Source organism: Barbus barbus, assembly GCF_936440315.1.
Source record: "Barbus barbus genome assembly, chromosome: 23".
Classification (NCBI taxonomy): Eukaryota; Metazoa; Chordata; class Actinopteri; order Cypriniformes; family Cyprinidae; genus Barbus; species Barbus barbus.
Window position 1 is genome coordinate 14503539 of NC_136751.1, and position 19912 is coordinate 14523450.

At 41.7% G+C, this 19912-nt stretch overlaps 1 protein-coding gene across 1 annotated transcript in view; it reads right to left on the reverse strand.

Annotated features, from left to right (window-relative positions):
* The window catches only part of LOC306843166 (ryanodine receptor 1-like), a gene marked incomplete at both ends in the record, with an annotated part of 110764 nt that overhangs the window by 14493 nt on the left and 76359 nt on the right, over positions 1-19912 (reverse strand). The window contains 10 exons of the mRNA XM_079374465.1: positions 3523-3540; positions 10423-10496; positions 10682-10758; positions 10888-10967; positions 11966-12065; positions 15691-15771; positions 15850-15901; positions 19368-19474; positions 19553-19649; positions 19729-19841. Of these exons, the coding sequence (XP_079230591.1) occupies positions 3523-3540; positions 10423-10496; positions 10682-10758; positions 10888-10967; positions 11966-12065; positions 15691-15771; positions 15850-15901; positions 19368-19474; positions 19553-19649; positions 19729-19841 (799 nt within the window). The remainder of the gene's footprint in view (positions 1-3522; positions 3541-10422; positions 10497-10681; positions 10759-10887; positions 10968-11965; positions 12066-15690; positions 15772-15849; positions 15902-19367; positions 19475-19552; positions 19650-19728; positions 19842-19912) is intronic.

Consider the following 19912-nt stretch of genomic DNA (forward strand, 5'->3'; position numbering starts at 1 on the left):
ACTAAAGTGCAACTATTGCAAGTATACTTCAGGTACACTTTAAATATCTTGCTTTTAAACACTGATATTTATGAAAGATCATACAATCCTCATCAATTGTAACATTAAAACACATTTTAGGCTTAACATCAAGAAATGTGCATTGTGCACAAGTAGTACTCCAAATAAAGTTTAATTTGAATTTTTATATCAGTAAGTGATATGTCAGTAAATATGTTAAGAGATTTAAACTATACATAGTATATTGATATAGTAGATAGTATATAATATAGTATAATAACATAGTAATATATTAAACTACTTATGAGTTTTTTTTTGTTTTGTTTTTTACTAGGGACGACTTCAGCATGTAGCATTATTCAAAACTATTCAAATGTTTGGGGTTAGTAAGATTTTTAATGTTTAAAAAAAAGCCTCTTATGCTCACCAATGCTACATTTATTTGATTAAAATAAATTAAAACAGTACAATTGTGAAATGCTATTAGTTAAACATAACTGTTTTGATTTTTTATATATTTCTGTGATGTAAAAAGCAATTTTCAGCATAATTATTCCAGTCTTCAGTGTCACATGATCCTTTAGAATCATTCTAATATGCTGATTTGCTGCTAAAGAAACTTTTCTTATTACTATTAATGGTGAAAATGCCTGTGCTGGAAACCATAATAATTTTTTTCAGGACTTTTCATGAATAGAAAGCATTTATTTGAAACAGAAATTTTATAAATGTCTTTACTGTCACTTTTGATCAATTTAATGCATCCTTTTTTAATAATTTCTGAACAATCAGTAAAATATTTTTTTACTGACCCCAAACTTTTGAATGCTAGTTGACATTTATCAATCTTGTTTCACAGAAAAAAATAACATCATATGGGTTTGGAACGACACAAGGGTGAGTGAATAATGATATGATAAATGATCATTTTCATTTTTGGGTGAACTATCGCTTCTCTATTCAGGGTGATTAGGATGTCTGTGTTCTGTGAGAATAACCACTTCACAGCACTTCTACTCCAGCTATTAGCATGTTAATGAACCACATAGACCTGCTGTTCCACATCAGTTTAGCTGTTCACTGCAGATCAGACCAGCAAACGTGGAAAGGGGAGGCAGAGACCTGACGTCCACATTGAATCCACAGATTAAAGCCCTCCCCTCTCCCAGAATGGCAACACTAGTAGACACACACATACAGTCTGATAGATCACACATTGAAAGTACAGCTACTTTGAAGGGACATTTATAACATTTATACACTAACTGATAGAAAACGCCACCGTGTACATAGGGATATAACAGACATGGAACATGGATAATCGCAATTGACACTACACAGTGAGATCTTCATGAAGGACACAAATGGAGAAGAGTTTTGGTCTTATCAAACAAGACCTGAACAAAAAACAGCACACAGACACACAATCATGCAAAACAGATCTACTGCACTCCTGGAGGTGTGGGAGAGAAGTGGAGGGGAGAGATGAGCCAGAGGTAAGGTGCTAAGAAATATATGTGGTGCAATAAGATGCTATTTGACAAGAGTAAGACTAATAAGAAAAACATGAAAAATACCATTGTGTGGAAAAAAGGATAATCTTATAAGACCTATTTTCTGAAAAAAAAAAAAAAAAAAAATACAAACAAAGATGTCAAGAAATGGGAAGTAATACATTTAATACACATCACACAGATTTAGTGCTCAATATATATCAGTCCGAGTGTGAGTATCTGGAAACGAGGTTAGCTAAAAAGAAACATTGAAACAATTAAAACAGGTGTCACAAAACTTCAAATCCCCCAAAAATGGAAATTAGAATAAAAAAAAACACTGGTTACATCTTTATGAGTGCACTGCTATGTAATTAAAACACAATTCAAATAAATAACATATGCAAATGTATTGTTAATTACAGTATAATTTAATTCAATTACAATAATTAATAAAATACTATTGTTTTGTCATAGAAATCATGCATTATATTTTGGCCATCTAGTTTCAGGATGCACTGGCTAGTAGGGTATAAGTCAAGTCATATAACTATAAAGCATGAATAAATGTTAAATCAGCAAGCTGTTAATTTAAAAACTTTCAATTATGTCCATTAATTTGTAGGCCTGTTCAACTCTTCACGATATTCACTTTGAAATGCTCGCCATAAAGTTCTCAAAATTGGATCACTCTAATGGGGTTTAACATTGCTAAGCATTTGCTTGAGTTTTCTGGGGCCAAATTCACAAACAAATCTTCTTAAGATATAAGAAAAATGTTCCTAATAGCAATTCTTGAACAAAAATGTTTTCCCCATACAATAATGGCAGTATGGCGCTTCTTGCCCAAGACTCGCTGTTCAACTACTCAAAAGTGGTCATTTTGTGCTGCCTGCATTGATTTTTGTGGTCATTTGATTTTTAAGAGCTTTAAGTAATTTAAATTCACCAGTCTTCAAAACATTCTTTATACATCAATATAAAAAATACTGTATTCTTAAGATAGAAATAATAAGAAAATAGTAGTTTATTAATTTTTTTCATGAATCTGGCCCCTTGAGGGTTCCTAGGGTGTTGCAAGTTCAAGACAGGGCATTTTGGGTGACTGGGTTTACAATTGTTTTATCGTCCACCAGGCCAAAAAGGACTTCAAACCTACTTAATAAACTAATAGCACACTTCTACTCAAAATGATTTGATTATTCATGTCCAAAGCACAAAAGGTGTAAGACAAGATTTGGAAAATTTTATGGAGAGCAATTTATGGAGAGCAAATCTGGGCAACTTTATAAGAATGAAATGGAAGATGGGTTTTGTTAATGTTACTGATGACCACTAATGAAGGGCAAAAAATGCTCTAGAGACTAAACACTAGATATACGGTCTACGGTATACTGTGCCATGTCAGACACGTTTGTTCTTCTGAAGTAAGCATGGCACCTCATTATTTGAAAGAATGGTTCAAATAATGTTAGATGGCACATTTCAGGAGATAAAGGACTTGGGGAGTTTCCTGAATCTGCAAATCATTTCATGGTTTTGGTGACTCTAGTCACCACAGTTCTCTGTGATCTCCTCAGAGAAAACTGATCAGAAAAGAAAGGACAAATGTCTTTCTTTCCTCTCAATCAGTCAATGAATGCTGGAGTTACAGTAGATCTGTGACGAAGCACTCAAGGGCAAAGTGCAAAGAAACTTTACAGCCATTGCATATAAAAGGACAAGCTGTATAAGAAAACTTCTCTGAAAACAGGATTCAAATGATAAGAATTGCATTACTATTACATAATGTGGAATCCATGTATTGTTTTATAAGAGTCGTAAAGGAGTTGACTGCCCCAAAACCTTTGCAATGACTGAAAAGTTCTCTTTCAAGTTCCCTTGAGCACGAAATGAAATGCAGGTAAACTACACGCCAACGAAAGGAGATCTTCACAATATAAGAGCTGAAAAAAGGAGGAAGACAGGAGGAGATTGGACAGAAGGAAAGAGGGAGTGACGATAAATATATAGAGACAAGATTATTTACCACATTCTAGCTTGATGTCTGAAAAACAAGAAGGAGGAAAGAAGGAGAGGAGAGGCATATACGGGGAAGTTGGGGATGGAGTGATGGTGGTAGGGAGAAAGAGGCTGTGAGTTGGACATTGCAGGATTGTAGACTTCCGGCATGTGAAATATAACAGACCAATACAAACAGTTACACTATGATGGTTCTGTAAGAAACAAAGATAATACACATTAAACATTCTTACGCAATCAGAGTCTAAGTCTTACATATTCAGTGTGGAAATGTCACCTGTGGACCAAAAAGCACATGACAAAGTACAAAACTGCAAAAAATAATGTCCTTAATCAATATTTTTGTATAGTTTTGCAGTAAAAAAATATCTAAACAAGCAAAGCTAAAATATTAATACTTGTTTTCAAGAAATATATATTGAATTAAGTTTATTTTTCTCTCACCAATAGCAAAGCATGCACCTGATTAAATTTTGTTAGATTTATGCTTCAGACAAGTAAAAATGCCAATTGGAAAGAAAATAAACTTTAAAAATATCTATTTTCTGAAAACAAGTCTATTTATACAATTTGTCTTCTCAAGTAAGATAGATATTTATACACGAAACAAGACAAAAATACTGATTACGAAATTCAACTAAAAAACTATTATTTATTTTCTGCAGTTTGGACATATAGTAAACCAACAATCTATTATCAGCAATAATTGTGAAAATATTTTATTGTATTTATGAAAACAAGAACATTTAATTTAACCTATGCAGTTCCCTGTCGATACTACACTCGTACTGCGTCGCTAGACGCTATGGGAAAAACTCCTTTTTCTCCGAGGACTGAAGACTTTTTCAATCACGCAGTGTGACTGCACGGCCATTGGTTCGTGCGGTAATAAAAAATGAACCAATGGCTCGTCAGTGGAACTGCACGAGCCTATGGCGGCAAAGCCCGCCAGAGCCCGCCAGAAGGGGCGGGGTCATCTGGCTATATAAGCGGGCGCTTCGCCATAGGAAAACAGATCAATTCTCCTTCAGCGACGACGATCATCCCTTCGCTGACACTCGAGACTGGAAGACGCTCGCCGTAGAAACGCCTCGCTGCGGATAGAAGCTGCCTTTTACTCTGCACCCTCTCGCTGCTCTGCCTGCTCTTCGAGCCGCTCCAGCGACCTGTGCAGATGCCAGCCTCGTCCCCTGCGGCCATCCGGTGAGTCTAAAATCAAATTTCTCTGAAAGAGCAAATTTCAAGCGACGTTGTTGCAAATGTCGCACTGCGAGTGTGGCTCGTGCAGGGGATTCTGCACGATGCAGAAGGGCAGTGAGCGCTTCGCCTCTGTGGGCAACGCCCACACAGACTGCGCGTTCATTGAGACGGAATGCTCAGTCGAGTATGAGTCTCGCTCTTCTCCACTCGCTGGCCTTCTAGCAAGGCAGCTCCGCTCTTCCGTTTCCTCTCTCTCAGCAAGCTCGGAGAATGAAACGATAGGGCCACGGGGCTAAATAACCGGTTTTGAGTGATCCCACGCCGGCTCAAGAGCCCGCGTGCTCACTCTTACCGCAGCGCTCTGTTCCGCCAGTGTTATTACACGTGAGAATCACCGCCCCTCGTTACATGAGCGGCTATATCCTCTTGGGCGGACCGGAGTAGAAAGCTATCTTTGACAGCTTTGTGTGTGTGCGTGTGAGTCGCTAAAGCTGCTCCCTCACAAACAGACTGCTTTCGTCGAAAGCCGCCCCTGATTCGCTCACTATAAGGCGCCACTGCCTTCCCCGCTTTCATGTTCCTCTTCTCCCAGACACCTCGTAGGAAGGAACACTTAACTCGCGGAGCGGAGCGATCAGGCTTGAGTGATTGCACGTCAGTTTATCTCGTGTGCTCACTTTAATCTGCCGGAGTGTGTTAAACACGCTAGGATCAGCGCTCCTCATCGCACTGAGTGGCACAATCCATTTATACAGATCTTACAATACTGCGCTGGTTGGCCCCGCCTTCCCCGTTCTCACTCTCTGTAAACTGAGAGATCGCGGGGCTGAGCGGGCAGGCTCGAGTGATTTTTGCGCGCTGGCATAGCCCCGCCTGTTTCACTCTGCACACAGCGCTTTGATCTGCCGGTGTGTTTGCACTAAGGATTAGCGCCTCTCGCAGCTCTTTGATCTGCTCGCGCTATTTTCACTATTAAGCTGTCCTTGCTGCGCTCGCGGTTGTACTACTTCAACGAAGTTGGCCCCGCCTCCCCTGCTCTCGTATTTCTCCCCTCCCAGTTACCTCGGAGAAGAAATATCAAATCGCGGGTTTGAGCGTTCAAGCTTGAGTGAATTTACGCTGGCCAAAGCCCCGTGTTTCACTCTCCATACAGCTTTGATCTGACAGCTGACAGTCTGTGTCTTGCCCTGCCTCCCCTCGTCCGCTACGAACGGATCTGATGGGATGCGTGCATCAGTTTTTGATCTGCCAGGGTGTTAACACACAAGGATCATCAGCACCCCTCTTCTAATGAGTGGTTTGATCTTTTTAGGCAGATTGATAGAAAGGGCTGTCATTATGATTATCTCTGTCAGGTTCAGACTCTAGACCCCGCCCACGGGGGAGTTAACTGCTCTCTTGATGGAAGCATTGAGTCTAGCGCCGCGAAACGGCCTCTGTCACGCCTCTGAACACCCCGTTTAGCTCGGTGTGTCGACGGCAATGTGTTTGTGTACATACTGTTGTGAACTGGGCCCATTTATATAGCGCCCACACAGCCGATCACTTCTATAGTGAGGAAAAATAAAACGCAAACATTTTCAAAGGAATAATTTTCTCTTGTCAGGTGTGTCGAGTCCCCACACGGCGACTCGCCACCCAAAATGGCCTCTGTCACGCCTCTGAACACCCCGTTTAGCTCGGTGTGTCGACGGCAATGTGTTTGTGTACATACTGTTGTGAACTGGGCCCATTTATATAGCGCCCACACAGCCGATCACTACTATAGTGAGGAAAAATAAAACACAAACATTCTCAAAGGAATAATTTTCTCTTAACAGGTGTGTCGAGTCCCCACACGGCGACTCGCCACCCAAATTAATTCCAACACCCTTGCCACACGGGCCGAGGCCTGGCAGGCCATCCCCGGAGTGTCACAGTGGGTTCTGGGGATTATAGAAAGAGGTTATACGCTTCAATTCGCTCGAGGACCCCCCGCGGTACAGCGACAGGGTCCCCACCTTAGTGCGAAGCAGCAACGCTCACGTTCTGCGAGCCGAGGTGGAGAAATTGCTGGTGAAAGGAGCTATAGAAATAGTTTCCCCAGCTCAGAGTGAATCAGGCTTCTACAGCTGTTATTTCCTCGTCCCCAAAAAGGATGGCGGCCTCCGGCCCATCCTCGATCTCAGACGTCTGAACCGCGCCCTCATGAGACGGCCATTCAGAATGACTACATTGAAGCAGATTCTCTCGCTAATTCGCCCAGAGGACTGGTTCTTTTTGCTGGATCTGAAATACGCTTATTTTCACATCCAGATAGCCCCCCATCACAGACGATTCTTGAAATTCGCCTTCGAGGGTGTGGCTTATCAATACACGGTCCTGCCCTTCGGGCTGGCTCTAGCTCCCCGCACTTTTACGAAGTGCATAGACACGGCTCTCTCCCCTCTGAGACAGATGGGAATCCATGTCCTGAATTACCTCGACGACTGGCTCATTCTGGCACAGTCAGAGGCAGAGCTGGTAGCACACAGGTCCCTCCTCCTCAGGTGGAGAACTTGGGACTCAGGATCAATTTAGCCAAGAGCTCCCTGTCCCCCAGCCAACGAACTTCGTTCCTGGGGACAGTTTTCGACTCCGCCCGCATGAAGGCGAAAGTCGCGCCAGATCGCGTTCTGGCCATACGGCAGCTCGCGGCTTCCTTCAAGATTGGAGCCTCCTACCCACTCAAATCGTTTCAAAGAATGCTGGGCCTCATGGCCTCCGCATCGCCAGTTCTTTGGTTGGGCCTTCTCAAGATGAGACCCCTTCAGTACTGGCTGAAACCTCTAATTCCGCCTCATGCGTGGCGTCATGGACGCATTCGTGTCAGGGTGAACCGGGCCTGCGTGTCAGCCCTGGTCCCCTGGAGGAACCTACAATGGTTCAAACAAGGCGTGACAATGGGTTTGGTTTACAGAAGGAAGGTTGTTACAACAGATGCTTCCAACACCAGTTGGGGAGCTCTGTGCAACGGCAAACCGACCTTCGGCTCCTGGACGAACGCAGAAGGACAAATGCACATCAACTGCCTCGAAATGGAAGCAGTATGTCGAGCTCTTCAGTTCTTCCTGCCAGTCCTGAAGGGTCACCACGTGCTAGTCCGCTCGGACAGCATGACGGTGGTGTCGTACATAAATCGCCAGGGTAGGCTCACCTCGAAACGCCTTTTCGAGATGGCAGAGCGCCTCTTACTATGGGCACATCTCAACCTGCGTTCACTGAAAGCAGCTCATGTGCCCGGCATTCTGAACCAAGGAGCAGACATGCTCTCTCGGAACAATGTCCCCTCAGAAGAGTGGATGCTCCACCAACAGACGGTTCAAGAAATCTGGCGAATCTTTGGCAGGGCAGAGGTCGACCTCTTCGCCTCCAAAGACAACTCTCACTGCCAGATTTATTTTTCGAAGAGCAAGGACGCGTTGGCCCACGAATGGCCCAACCTCCTTCTTTACGCTTTTCCCCCGATCGCTCTGATTCCTCAGGTAATCAGGCGGATCAGGGAATGCAAGCACAAAGTGCTTCTAGTGGCCCCACTCGGGAAGAACCAGCTTTGGATCCCGGAGTTATCGCAGCTGCTAATAGCGGCTCTGTGGCCTATTCCCCTGAGGCGAGACCTCCTCTCCCAGGCGAACAGAACGATCTGGCACCCCCAGCCCAAGCTGTGGGACCTGCATCTATGGGCACTCGATGGGACTCAGTAGATCTCCCCGAGAATGTCATGAACACCATTGAACAGGCTAGAGCCCCGTCCACGAGACGCCTCTATGCCTCTAAATGGTCGGTTTTCTCCGCCTGGTGTCAAGCCCGCGGTAAAAACCCGACAACATGTGACATATCAGTGATATTGTCATATCTACAGGAGCTGCTGGATAAGGGCCGCGCCCCTTCCACGCTCAAAGTCTACGTGGCAGCTATAGCAGCCCCTCACGCTCCTATAGCCGGACAGTCGGTGGGCCGGAACAACCTGGTTGTCCGTTTTCTGAAGGGATCTCGGAGGCTCAATCCGCCCCGACCCCTCACAGTCCCTGCATGGGACCTGCCCACGGTCCTGAGAGCCCTTAAGGGCCCTCCTTTTGAGCCACTACAATCTGCAAGCTTAAAAACACTGTCGCTCAAAACCGCTCTGCTACTGGCGCTAGCATCGGTAAAGCGAGTAGGTGACTTGCAGGCTCTCTCTATAAACCCTGCCTGTCTTGAGTTTGGGCCTAACGACTCTAAGGTCGTCCTAAAACCAAAACACGGCTATGTTCCTAAGGCGCTCTACACTCCGTTTAGAGCCCAGGTTATTACGCTCTCTGCGCTCCCCTCTTCTGAGGAGGACCAAGAGCTCAACCTTCTCTGCCCAGTCAGGGCATTGAGAATATACATCGAGCGTTCCACGCCATTTAGGCAGACGGAACAACTCTTTGTCTGCTTTGGCGGCCGCACCAAAGGGTCTCCGGTCACAAAGCACAGAATATCTCGATGGTTAGTTGACGCTATCGCACTAGCATACTCCTCCCTGGGCCTCCAGAGCCCCATTGGAGTGAGAGCTCATTCCACAAGAGGCGTGGCCTCTTCTTGGGCGTGGTCTAGTGGTGTGTCTATGGCAGACATTTGTGCGGCGGCCGGCTGGGCCTCGCCGTCCACATTTGCCAGGTTCTATAGCTTGGATGTCCCGGCCTTACAGGCTAGGGTTCTCTCTGCTTAGTTGGCACACACCTGTCTTAAAGCGGTCCCCTCAGGCATTGCCTGATTCTCCAAGAACGCTCTTGGCCCCATTCCTGGTGCTGAGGCTGTACTTATGACCGTTGAAACGATTTCTAGGCTGGACTGACCTCTGAAGAGTTCGGTCCTCATGCCTCCTGCAGGATGCTTCCTGCTCATAATTGGTCCCTCTGAGCCTTACTGCTCAAGGCCAGTTTTACGGTTGTCGTTTCTCTTCATGGCATGGCGGGATTGTATTTGTTCCCCATAGCGTCTAGCGACGCAGTACGAGTGTAGTATCGACAGGGAACGTACTCGGTTACTAACGTAACCTCGGTTCCCTTAGATACGGGAACGAGTACTGCGTACTATGCCATGCCATGCAGCTGCACGACTCAGGTCGTCGCTTCAGTCGAATTGGCCTGTTTTCCTATGGCGAAGCGCCCGCTTATATAGCCAGATGACCCCGCCCCTTCTGGCGGGCTCTGGCGGGCTTTGCCGCCATAGGCTCGTGCAGTTCCATTGACGAGCCATTGGTTCATTTTTTATTACCGCACGAACCAATGGCCGTGCAGTCACACTGCGTGATTGAAAAAGTCTTCAGTCCTCGGAGAAAAAGGAGTTTTTCCCATAGCGTCTAGCGACGCAGTACTCGTTCCCGTATCTAAGGGAACCGAGGTTACGTTAGTAACCGAGTACGTTTCTGATAAGGTTAGTTCACACAAGCTTTCATAGATAACACCAAAAAAAAAAAAAAAAAAAAAAACTTAGCCTAAGAATGAAAAAACCCCAACAGTTCATCATACAGCAGTATGATGAATCAGCACGGAGGAGTATATACTCCTGTTCTCCTTTAAATCATGTTGTGAACGTTCTGAATTTTTCATGCTGAAAATTCAGATATAGTGTGAATAGGTCCTAAACTCAACTTTCATCACTAAAAAGGCGAGAGATCGGAGGATGCGAATCTATGTGATGTTCTCAGTGTAGTTAGACTCACTTGAGCCCTCCTCTGACACCATTCCAAGACCCTCGGCCTTATTCTGTCTCTCAAACGCATTCAAGTCCAGAACACTGTCAACAAACAAAACACCATATTTATACCATACATCTACAGTCTGCCAAATACCTATCACTGTCAGCACTGCAGAAGACACTTTTTGTTGCAAATATTGCTATAGTTCAACATAATTATCAAATAAATAATACTTATCATTTTAAAGTTAACAATAAAATAAAAGAAAGTGAAGGCCATGTACCTGCAGGTTTGCATGAGAGCCTGTAGGCTGAGGAAGAAGCCCACATCTTTCTTGTCTTTCAGGTAGTCCAACATCCTCTGTCACAAGACACCAAGACAGTTTTGTCAATGTGTTAATTTAATCTGTTAAGCTTAGCATGGTAACTTCATTTAAGAAATAACACAGGTATATTACTTGTACTAATAGAGAGAGTACTATCAGCTGACCTGCTGAACATCACTGTTGCCACCATTGAGGATGGAGATGCCAAGTTTGAGAGTAGAGGACACCATAGCTCCCGTCTCACCTAAAACAAAACATTACAAGAGACCAAAGTTTGTGTGATTGTTAGTCAAACTGGTAAGGGTATTTTCTCGAAAGGTCTACACTACAGTTCAAAAGTTTGGGACCAATACGATTTTTTGTTTTTGGAAAAAGTCCCTTATGCTCACCAAGGCTGCATTTATTTGATCTAAACTATAGTAAAACCTAAATACTACTAAATATTATTACAATTTAAAATGTGTTTTATTTTAATATATTATTTTATATTAATATATTTTAATATATTTTATTACTGATATTCTTCAGTCTTCAGTGTCACATGGTCATTACGAAACCATCCTAATGTGCTGATTTGGTATGTGAGAAATATTTCTTATTATTATGTTGTTTAAAACAGTTGTGCTGTTTTTGTGGAATCTGATTTTTTTGATGAATAGAAAATTCAAAAGAACAGCATTTATTTGAAATAGAATAGTTACTAAAAATACAAAAAATAGTTATATCATGACAATCTCTGAAGATTTTAGCATGGTACTGGAGATGACGATATTAATGTATTTGGCGGAATAGATGTACTACACTGCTGCTGGTTATTGCTGTTGTTGGAGATTATTGCTGTTGCTGCTGCAAGTACAGGAACTTGCTACTGGTTATCCATATGCTGATACGATGCTGTGAGTATTTAAAACATACTGCTGCTGCACAAATAACATATACAGTATAATAACCATAGCAGACCTATACAGGTGGAGCTGGGGAAGGTGAAGGGTTACAAAGGAACTCTGAAAGCGTGCTGCGAACTGCTCAAGTGAATGCTAACCAACCATTTAAATGTAAAGCAGTAAGCTCATTGGCTACGTATATAACATGAAGCAGTCAGCTTGTGCCAAGTAGTGCTGTGAATATCATCAATTTGCGTTCATGACCCATCACCTCTAGAGTTTCATGACAGAACTTGGCATTTACTTTTTGTTTTTGTCAAAGTTGAATTGCATGTGTTGTAAGTGATTGTGTGTGCACCTTTGCAAGCACTGATCATCTGCAGAACCATTTCAGCCGCTCCGCGGTCATGTAAACGGGACTGCTGGTACAGAAGCCTCTGCTTTTCCATCTCCTTCTCCTATTAGATGAAAACAAACAATCCAGTCATAATGATGCCCAGCTTTAAATACCCCTGCCCCAAGACCCTCACACACCCACTCACTCATACACTAAGCATTACACTATTTTTATACAAATTAGATGTTATATATGACAAGAAGGATGATTAAAATTGTAACTAGTAAAGTTTAAAAAACTTCTATCTAGGAAAATTTAAAAAGCTATTTTTGATTTTCTACTTTTGGTTTCTCCCTTAAAATGTGTTATATTAAAATTATTAAAGAAAATGTGGTGAACTGACTATTTTTATACCAGTTTTTATTTAGTTAGCGCTTATGCTTGTTTTTCTTCATTCATCTACATACACACAGCTTACAAACTCTCTCTCATCCAAACCACAAGTGCTATTAGTCATGTGTCCGTTATTTGAGCCGTTGTGCTGACTGGCACAAACGTTAGACTACAGCAAGCAGACCTGCTTTCCGTGAACAGGGAGGCACATTTGTATGATACTACTGGCTCTTCCCTCTGTTTTAATTACATTATACAGCTGGGTGCTGTACTTTCTTACAAACCCTCACACCACAACTGCTAAATCAGCTTATGGCAGCAAAGTATGACATAAAAAATGTATTTTCAATTTATAAATAAAAGTAAAGTTGTGCTGCTCAATATTTTGCGGAAACTATGATTTTTTTATTTTTCAGGATTCTATGATATTGAAAGTTCAAAAGAACAGTATTTGATTAAAATCTTCTTAACACTTTAAATGTTTGATCAATTTAACATAAATAAAATAGCTGAATAAGTTTATTTTTATTTTGTTTAATTTACCAACTTTTGAATGGTAGTGTATAAAAGCTTTATTTTTATGTTAAAACTGCACAAGTGAAAACCAAAACTAAAAGCATTTGAGTATACGGCAGTATTTATACTAAGTTATTGTATTGTGAATGCTTGTCTGAGATTGTTTTCAATGTTTTAGAGACTACTTAGCATATTGCATTGTATGTAGCATATTGTTACGGCATATTCACAACAATAATATATCTCACAATAAATGGAAGAAATTGTTCTCTGTAGAGTTGAACATTTATCGAAGTGACCCATTTGAAATTTGGTGGTGATGATACCCTGCTGACAAAAAGGATTATACAAGTACATACAATGCATCAAGCGGGCTGATTTTTAAGCTAAACCCACCCCTAAAAGCACCCAAGCGTCCCAACCCCAGCATGAAGCTCCACCCACTCCCACCCCGCCCTGAGAGCCAGGCCATGTCCTACAAATTGTGTGACTTAATACTGTATTGATAATCTTTGTGATTAATTAAATGTGCGGTTTTTTTTAGCTGTTGTTTTAGGTGGAAATATGTCGCGTGTGTCAAATATGTCATTCTTTCTGTAATGTGTTGTTCTGAATGTGTTTGTATGTATCTGTGCAGGCTTTTACTGTAGTCTTTGGTGAGTACAGAGAAAAAGACTTGTTCCAATTCAAAACAAAGACATGGAGATACACTTTTGGAGACACACAAGGCCATCGCATATAGGCCTGATCTAAATCCAGAAAATTCTGTCAGCCTTCATAAAACCTTCACCACCACAAATATTCTATAATACTCCTATTGCAATTATGCAGCGTTCATGCCATGTCGCAATTATCATGATTACTAGATGACAACCCAGACATTTATTCTACCTTCTGTTACAATGCTATTAAAGCCTAAATGAATCTGTGTAATTTGAGTAACCAATTGATATTATGGGCCAGATTTACTAAACAGGGCAAATTAGCATTAGAGCGCAATTCCATAAAAGCGCCGATGGGAGGGCAAAATTCTGCGGAAAACTCTGATTTACTGACAATGTGCACATTAAAAAAGACAGACGCAGCATAATGAACAGAGCAATGCAAATTACCGCCTTCTTTAGGACATGCTTTTTTTGGCCGTTAAATAATGGCGCAAATACCAGTAATTTGACAAACGCAAATGTTAGTAAATGGCATTGCGTGATTCATTTAAATTTTTATTTTGCTTCTGAAAGGGAAACGCCTAGAAATGCATATTCATTAAGGTGAGGTGCAAAAATAACTGTCCATGCCTTTTCAGCGCTAATTCTTCAGTGCGCATTTTTAGTAACTCCTGACAGTACTATTTTAACGGCAAAATACGGTATGCGCTGGCGCAAGTCTTATGTTTATTTTCAAAATATTCTTGCATTATTTAGATATATATAACAATAGTCAATAATAATAATTATTAAACATACTGTAAATATTCTAAAAACTACATTTTATGGTTGAAGCAATTTTATGGTTGAGAATTTCCAACCCATTTTGAAGGGAAAGTGTAACTATTTTTTGAGGCGCCGATTTTAGATAAATTCATACCATGAGGATCGTACAAAAACCATATGATTTTAAGAAAAAAGGAAGCATGTCTTGTACAAGAGTTAGCAGAACCTAGAGATTACGGTTTATAAAGTTTTAAATATGGATATTTTTCTTAAATTTCTGCCTTTATTTACCCCCGGAGTCATGTGGAGTACTTTTTATGATGGATGGTTATACTTTATTGGACGTCTATTGGACTATTGAATATCAACACCCATTCACTGTCATTATAAAGCTTAGAAGAGCCAGGACTTTTTTTTTAATATAACTCCGATTGGAGTCATCTGAAAGAAGAAAGTCATATACACTTAAGATGGCTTGAGGGTGAGTAAATGAAGCGGTAAATTTCATTTTTGGGTAAACTATCTCTTTAAAATTCTGCGTAGGTTATCAGCTCACAAGGTGGAATGGAGCAAATGAAGCTCCCACAACCTGAATCTTTTTGGCCAGGTGAGAAGGTGAAGATATATTTTCTGAATTTAAATCATATCAGCAAGGACACAAAAAGTCCTTAGGTTTAGTAGGTCAGTAAAACTGTGAGATACAAAAGATGCAGACAGAATGGAAAACTACAGGCGAGTGAGGCGACTGCCTACAAACACAGAGAAGAGGTTCTGGAGAGGTGGGACTGGTAATGTATTAGGAGACCAGTTAAGGTGTTTGGTGAGTGTGTGTATGAGTGCGTACTTAAATCTCACACACATACACACACTCCAGAAATCATCAACAGCACTAATAATACACTACTATAAATAGCCTGAGAGAACAACAATGCTGTTTTGAGGGCTGAGGCAGCATATTTTGCTAAAAGTTTGCATTATTGGCCTCCCAGCTGGGGAGAAAGTGCTAGAAAAACTATTCACACCTCTATTAGCTTCCTGTTTATTGTTGCCAGTCTACAAATGAAGCCAAATTGGTTAAAACTGTGATGTGTTCAGCATGTCTTGTTCTGGGTTTTTTTTTTCATCTGTTTTGTGTGCAGCCATCTCTCTGCACTCGCTCAAGTCATGCAATACAAATATACACTGTTAAAGAGACAAAGACTCAGAATCCAGCAAAGGAGTGCACAGATCAGTCCACAACATGTATAAAGAGAAAAGAGAAAGAGAGACAGAGAAGAGCTGAAAGGGTGAGAGGCACAGTGAGAGACATTGAGTGTGCGGGGTGGATGTGTTCACTCAGTGCGTGGTAGGAGCTGTAGCTGTTGGCTCCGCTGACTCCCATGGACCCAGCCCCAGGCCCCCCCATACCATCTCTGTCTGTCGCACCTCAAAGGATGGCTCCTCGCCCCCCTCCTCTCCCCCTTCGTCCTCCTCACCAATGTGGCAGCTCTGAACAGAGAGATACGTAAGGTCAGCTCGCATTATAAACAAAGGCATAAAAGTCTTAAAGTTAGATTTATGACTTACTTTTGCCATAATATCAGCGTATGACATATATAGATGATCCACTTCAAGTTTACTGCAGTGAGGATGAAAGAAATGTCAGAAGTATGATTAGTTTGACTGCATTGAAACTATCGGATGAGATCAAAAAAGTAAATTGTTTAAATGAATTGGGCTGGATTACGATGTCAAAATTAATCAACTTTGCAACATTAGCCCCTTTCACACATACAGTCTTTTTTCTGGTAAATTACCATTAAGAGATGATGTGTGTAACGATACACGCATTCGTATTGAACCGTTTGGTACGAGGCTTTCTGTTCGGTATGCATTACAAACCGAACGATTAGATTCGACTAGTCCTATTACATTTGGAAAATAAAAGAGCTTAAAGTGTGTGAAATATAATGTTCTCAGTGCCACTGCGCTCAACAAGACAGCCCAAATGACATAACAGGCAACGTGCTGTCTGCCTCGCGATAACCTCCCCTTGCTGGGGTGCGTCGAAAGGCATGATCTTGTATCGACGATAGCCAAAGATATTGTCAAAAACATGAATTGTTGGCAATATTAAGATATTTGCCATTTCCAATTAATGTAGACCTGTTACATTCTTATTTTTGTTAGGCCTATTATTAATAATACAAGTAACTTCATAATAATAATAATAGGCCTAACAAAAATAAGAATTGATGTTTTTGACAATATCTTTGGCTATCGTCGATACAAGATCATGCCTTTCGACGCACCCCAGCAAGGGGAGGTTATCGCGAAGCAGACAGCACGTTGTCTGTTATGTCATTTGGGCTGCCTTGTTGAGCGCAGTGGCACTGAGAATTAATTTGCCCCGCAATAATTACCAAATAACTGATGTGCTGCGAGGATAACAAAAGATTAGGCTATTTAGCCTACTCCTCAATACCTAAAAAAGTATTACAAAGGTATTTAAAACAGGTCTATTATACAATGAATTATAGGCCTATACTTAAAATATTAACACTGCAGTCATCAATAAAAATCATTGAAATAATAATCTTTAGCCTATTTTTTTTTTAAGTGACATACTGCCAAGTATGGTGACCCATACTCGGAATTCGTGCTCTGTATTTAATCCATCCAACGTGCACACACACAGCAGTGAACACACACACACACCGTGAACAGACACCCGGAGCAGTGGGCAGCCATTTTATGCTGCGGCGTGCGGGGAGCAGTTGGGGGTTCGGTGCCTTGCTCAAGGGCACCTCAGTCGTGGTATTGAGGGTGGAGAGAGCGCTGGACATTCACTCCCCCCACCTGCAATCCCTGCCAGCCCGAGACTCGAACCCGCAACCGAGTCCGACTCTCTAACCATTAGGCCACGACTTCCCCTGAGCGGCAATCCCCGAAAAGGAGAAGCACACCATTCCTGGCGACACTGCAATACCAGGCCGATGCGTGGAGTGGACGGAGCAAGCCCCGGCTCCAGCTCCGTGATCCAAAAATCAATTTAATGTGCAGTCCCCGGGTAGGGGACGTATCAGATATTAAACTGATAAGAACAGATACTACACTTGATCTTAGCCAAAAGGCCGAGAAGCGATTTAAAGCACCGACTTTCAAAAACAACCTGTTTAACATGAAATATATTTTTTTTCACTATGTACAGCCACAAGAGAAGTATTAAGAGAATAAATGAAAACAGTTAGCTATATACCGTTATAATGTTGAAGTCTCGTCATCTCTGAGAGAATATGCGGCGTTAGATGACGAAAGCTCCGTCACTACTCCGTCATTCCGTTTTTACTTTCACTTTCTGCATGTTACGAATTCAGAAAGTGCTGATCTGATGGTGCGTTCTCACCAGACGCGAATGAAGCATTAAGCGCGAGTGATTTACATGTTAATGGTGCGTTCACACCAGATGCGAATGAATCGTTAAGGAGTGATTTACATGTTAAGTCAATGCATAGACGCGATAGACATCCTGCGGCACAAATGGTGCGATTCGCGAGTTTTGCGCGAATGACGCGGCGCGAATTGAGTGTTTCGGGCATTTGACGCGCGTAACACGTGATTCGCGCGAATCATGCGAGTTGAAAAATTTGAACTTTGGCAAATATTCGCACCACATTAACCAATCAGGAACTTGCTCTTGTAGTAACGTGATTACGATGTAGCGAGCGGAGGCAGAAAACTGAAACAACAATGGAGGTATCGTCGCTGTATGTGGATACCCGAAGCTATACGATACATCTTCGTACTTTTATAGAAACAGGAATAAAAATGATCTTGCTTGGAAGAAAGTGAGTGAGGAGGTCGAACAATCTGGTAAGTTGTAAAAAAACGCTCTTTACTCAATTTGAGCTATATATATACATATTGAGACTAGAAGCTAGCTAAAGCCGGCAAACGAGTCTATGCCGTTTTTCAGCCTTCCATAGCACATAAAGCACAGCTACCCTCTCAACAAAATCCATGTGAGCCATTTCGCAACGAGACTGGAGCCGCCTGGCAGAAGCCCCTCCCATGACGCAAATCACGAATCACGCATTATGCGCGTCAAAGGCCCGAAACGCTCAATTCGCACCACAGGATGTCTATTCGCATCTTTGCATTGACTTAGCATGTAAATCACTCACGCTTAACGCTTCATTCACATCTGGTGTGAACGCACCATCAGCCGTCTACTCTGGGCCTGTCATAACATTCTGATGCAGAAAACGCATTTACTCTGCTCTGTGTAGTTCGGTTTGAAGTTTTTAAAAGCAGCTGCATTAATGTGAACATTTGATACAAAAATTAAAACATCAACAAAAACACTGAATGCGTATACCTCCATGTTAACAAACACAACACCAGGGGGGCACAGCTGTTTAGAGGTCCTTTCCAGTATTGATGTCACAAAATTTACTGGTATTTTCAAATTGATGCGTGAATGGCGTTTACTGGTAAAATTATGAAACATTCTTGCCTGTGTGAACAGTGTATTTTTGTATTTACTGGTAAAGTCGTTTCGGTAATTTTATGGCAATTTACTTCTATTACGTGTGAAAGGGGCTACTGACCGTCATTAAACTGAGCTGAATCAATATTAAAATCTCTTGAGCTGAATATTAATACTATTGCCTTCTGTAGAGCTGCTTTACAGCTGAATTGAATTTAATATTTGATGAACTTAGCAACATTGACACTGTTGTTGAACTAATTTCAGCACTTAGTTCAACATTGAAATAATTAAATTGAATAATGACGATGTGGAGCTGTTATTAGCTGAATTGAATTTCTTTCATAATTGAGGTACGTTGCAACACTGTTATAAAAACGAAACTGAATCAACTTTGAACTAATTTGAACTGAATATTTGCAACTGTCTTCGGTAGAGCTGCTTTCATCTGAAATTGAAATAATTTCATTATTGATCAGTTTTGAAACACTGTTATTTTCCTGTTTATTTCTGTATATTATAAAAAGTGCTATATACAGTATATAATTGCGACTTTACTTAAGAAGAAATCCTGTCAAGAAATCCCGTTCACTAAACCACAGAGCGATTTGCTTACGTTTTCTCGGTGAGAGCTGTGCGGCTAAAGTGAAGAATGAGCTGATGAAGGGGGTCTGGTTTTGATTCGGTTTCTTCCTCTTCTTCTTCTTCCTGCTCCATTGCTTTCTGCAAAAAAACAACACTATGAACACACTGCAGTCAAGTGGGTGTTCTCAGGGAGTGTAAATGGATATACAGACTTACAGATAAGTCATCGATCATCTTGTCTTCAAAAGAGTAGCCCTCATTTTCAATCCAATTGCGCTTGTAACCATCAAGGAACATGTTAGATCCCCGGTGCCTGAAATAAAAGGAAAAATAAGTCTGTGCATCCCACTATACTCCTGGACAGCATTAAAGTAAGGATATGTGTGTCTTGCCTGGGGATGTTGTAAAGGGGTGTCATTCTGAAGCAGGCCACTACTGCCCTGCGACGCTGTTTGGACAGAAGCTTGTGCCAAACCATCTTCTTGGACTTGTATGGATGCTCAGTCTGAAGGAAGACAAAGAAGAAGAAATGGCTTAACATTGAGGAAAATAAGCGTGTAACTTCATGTATATGTG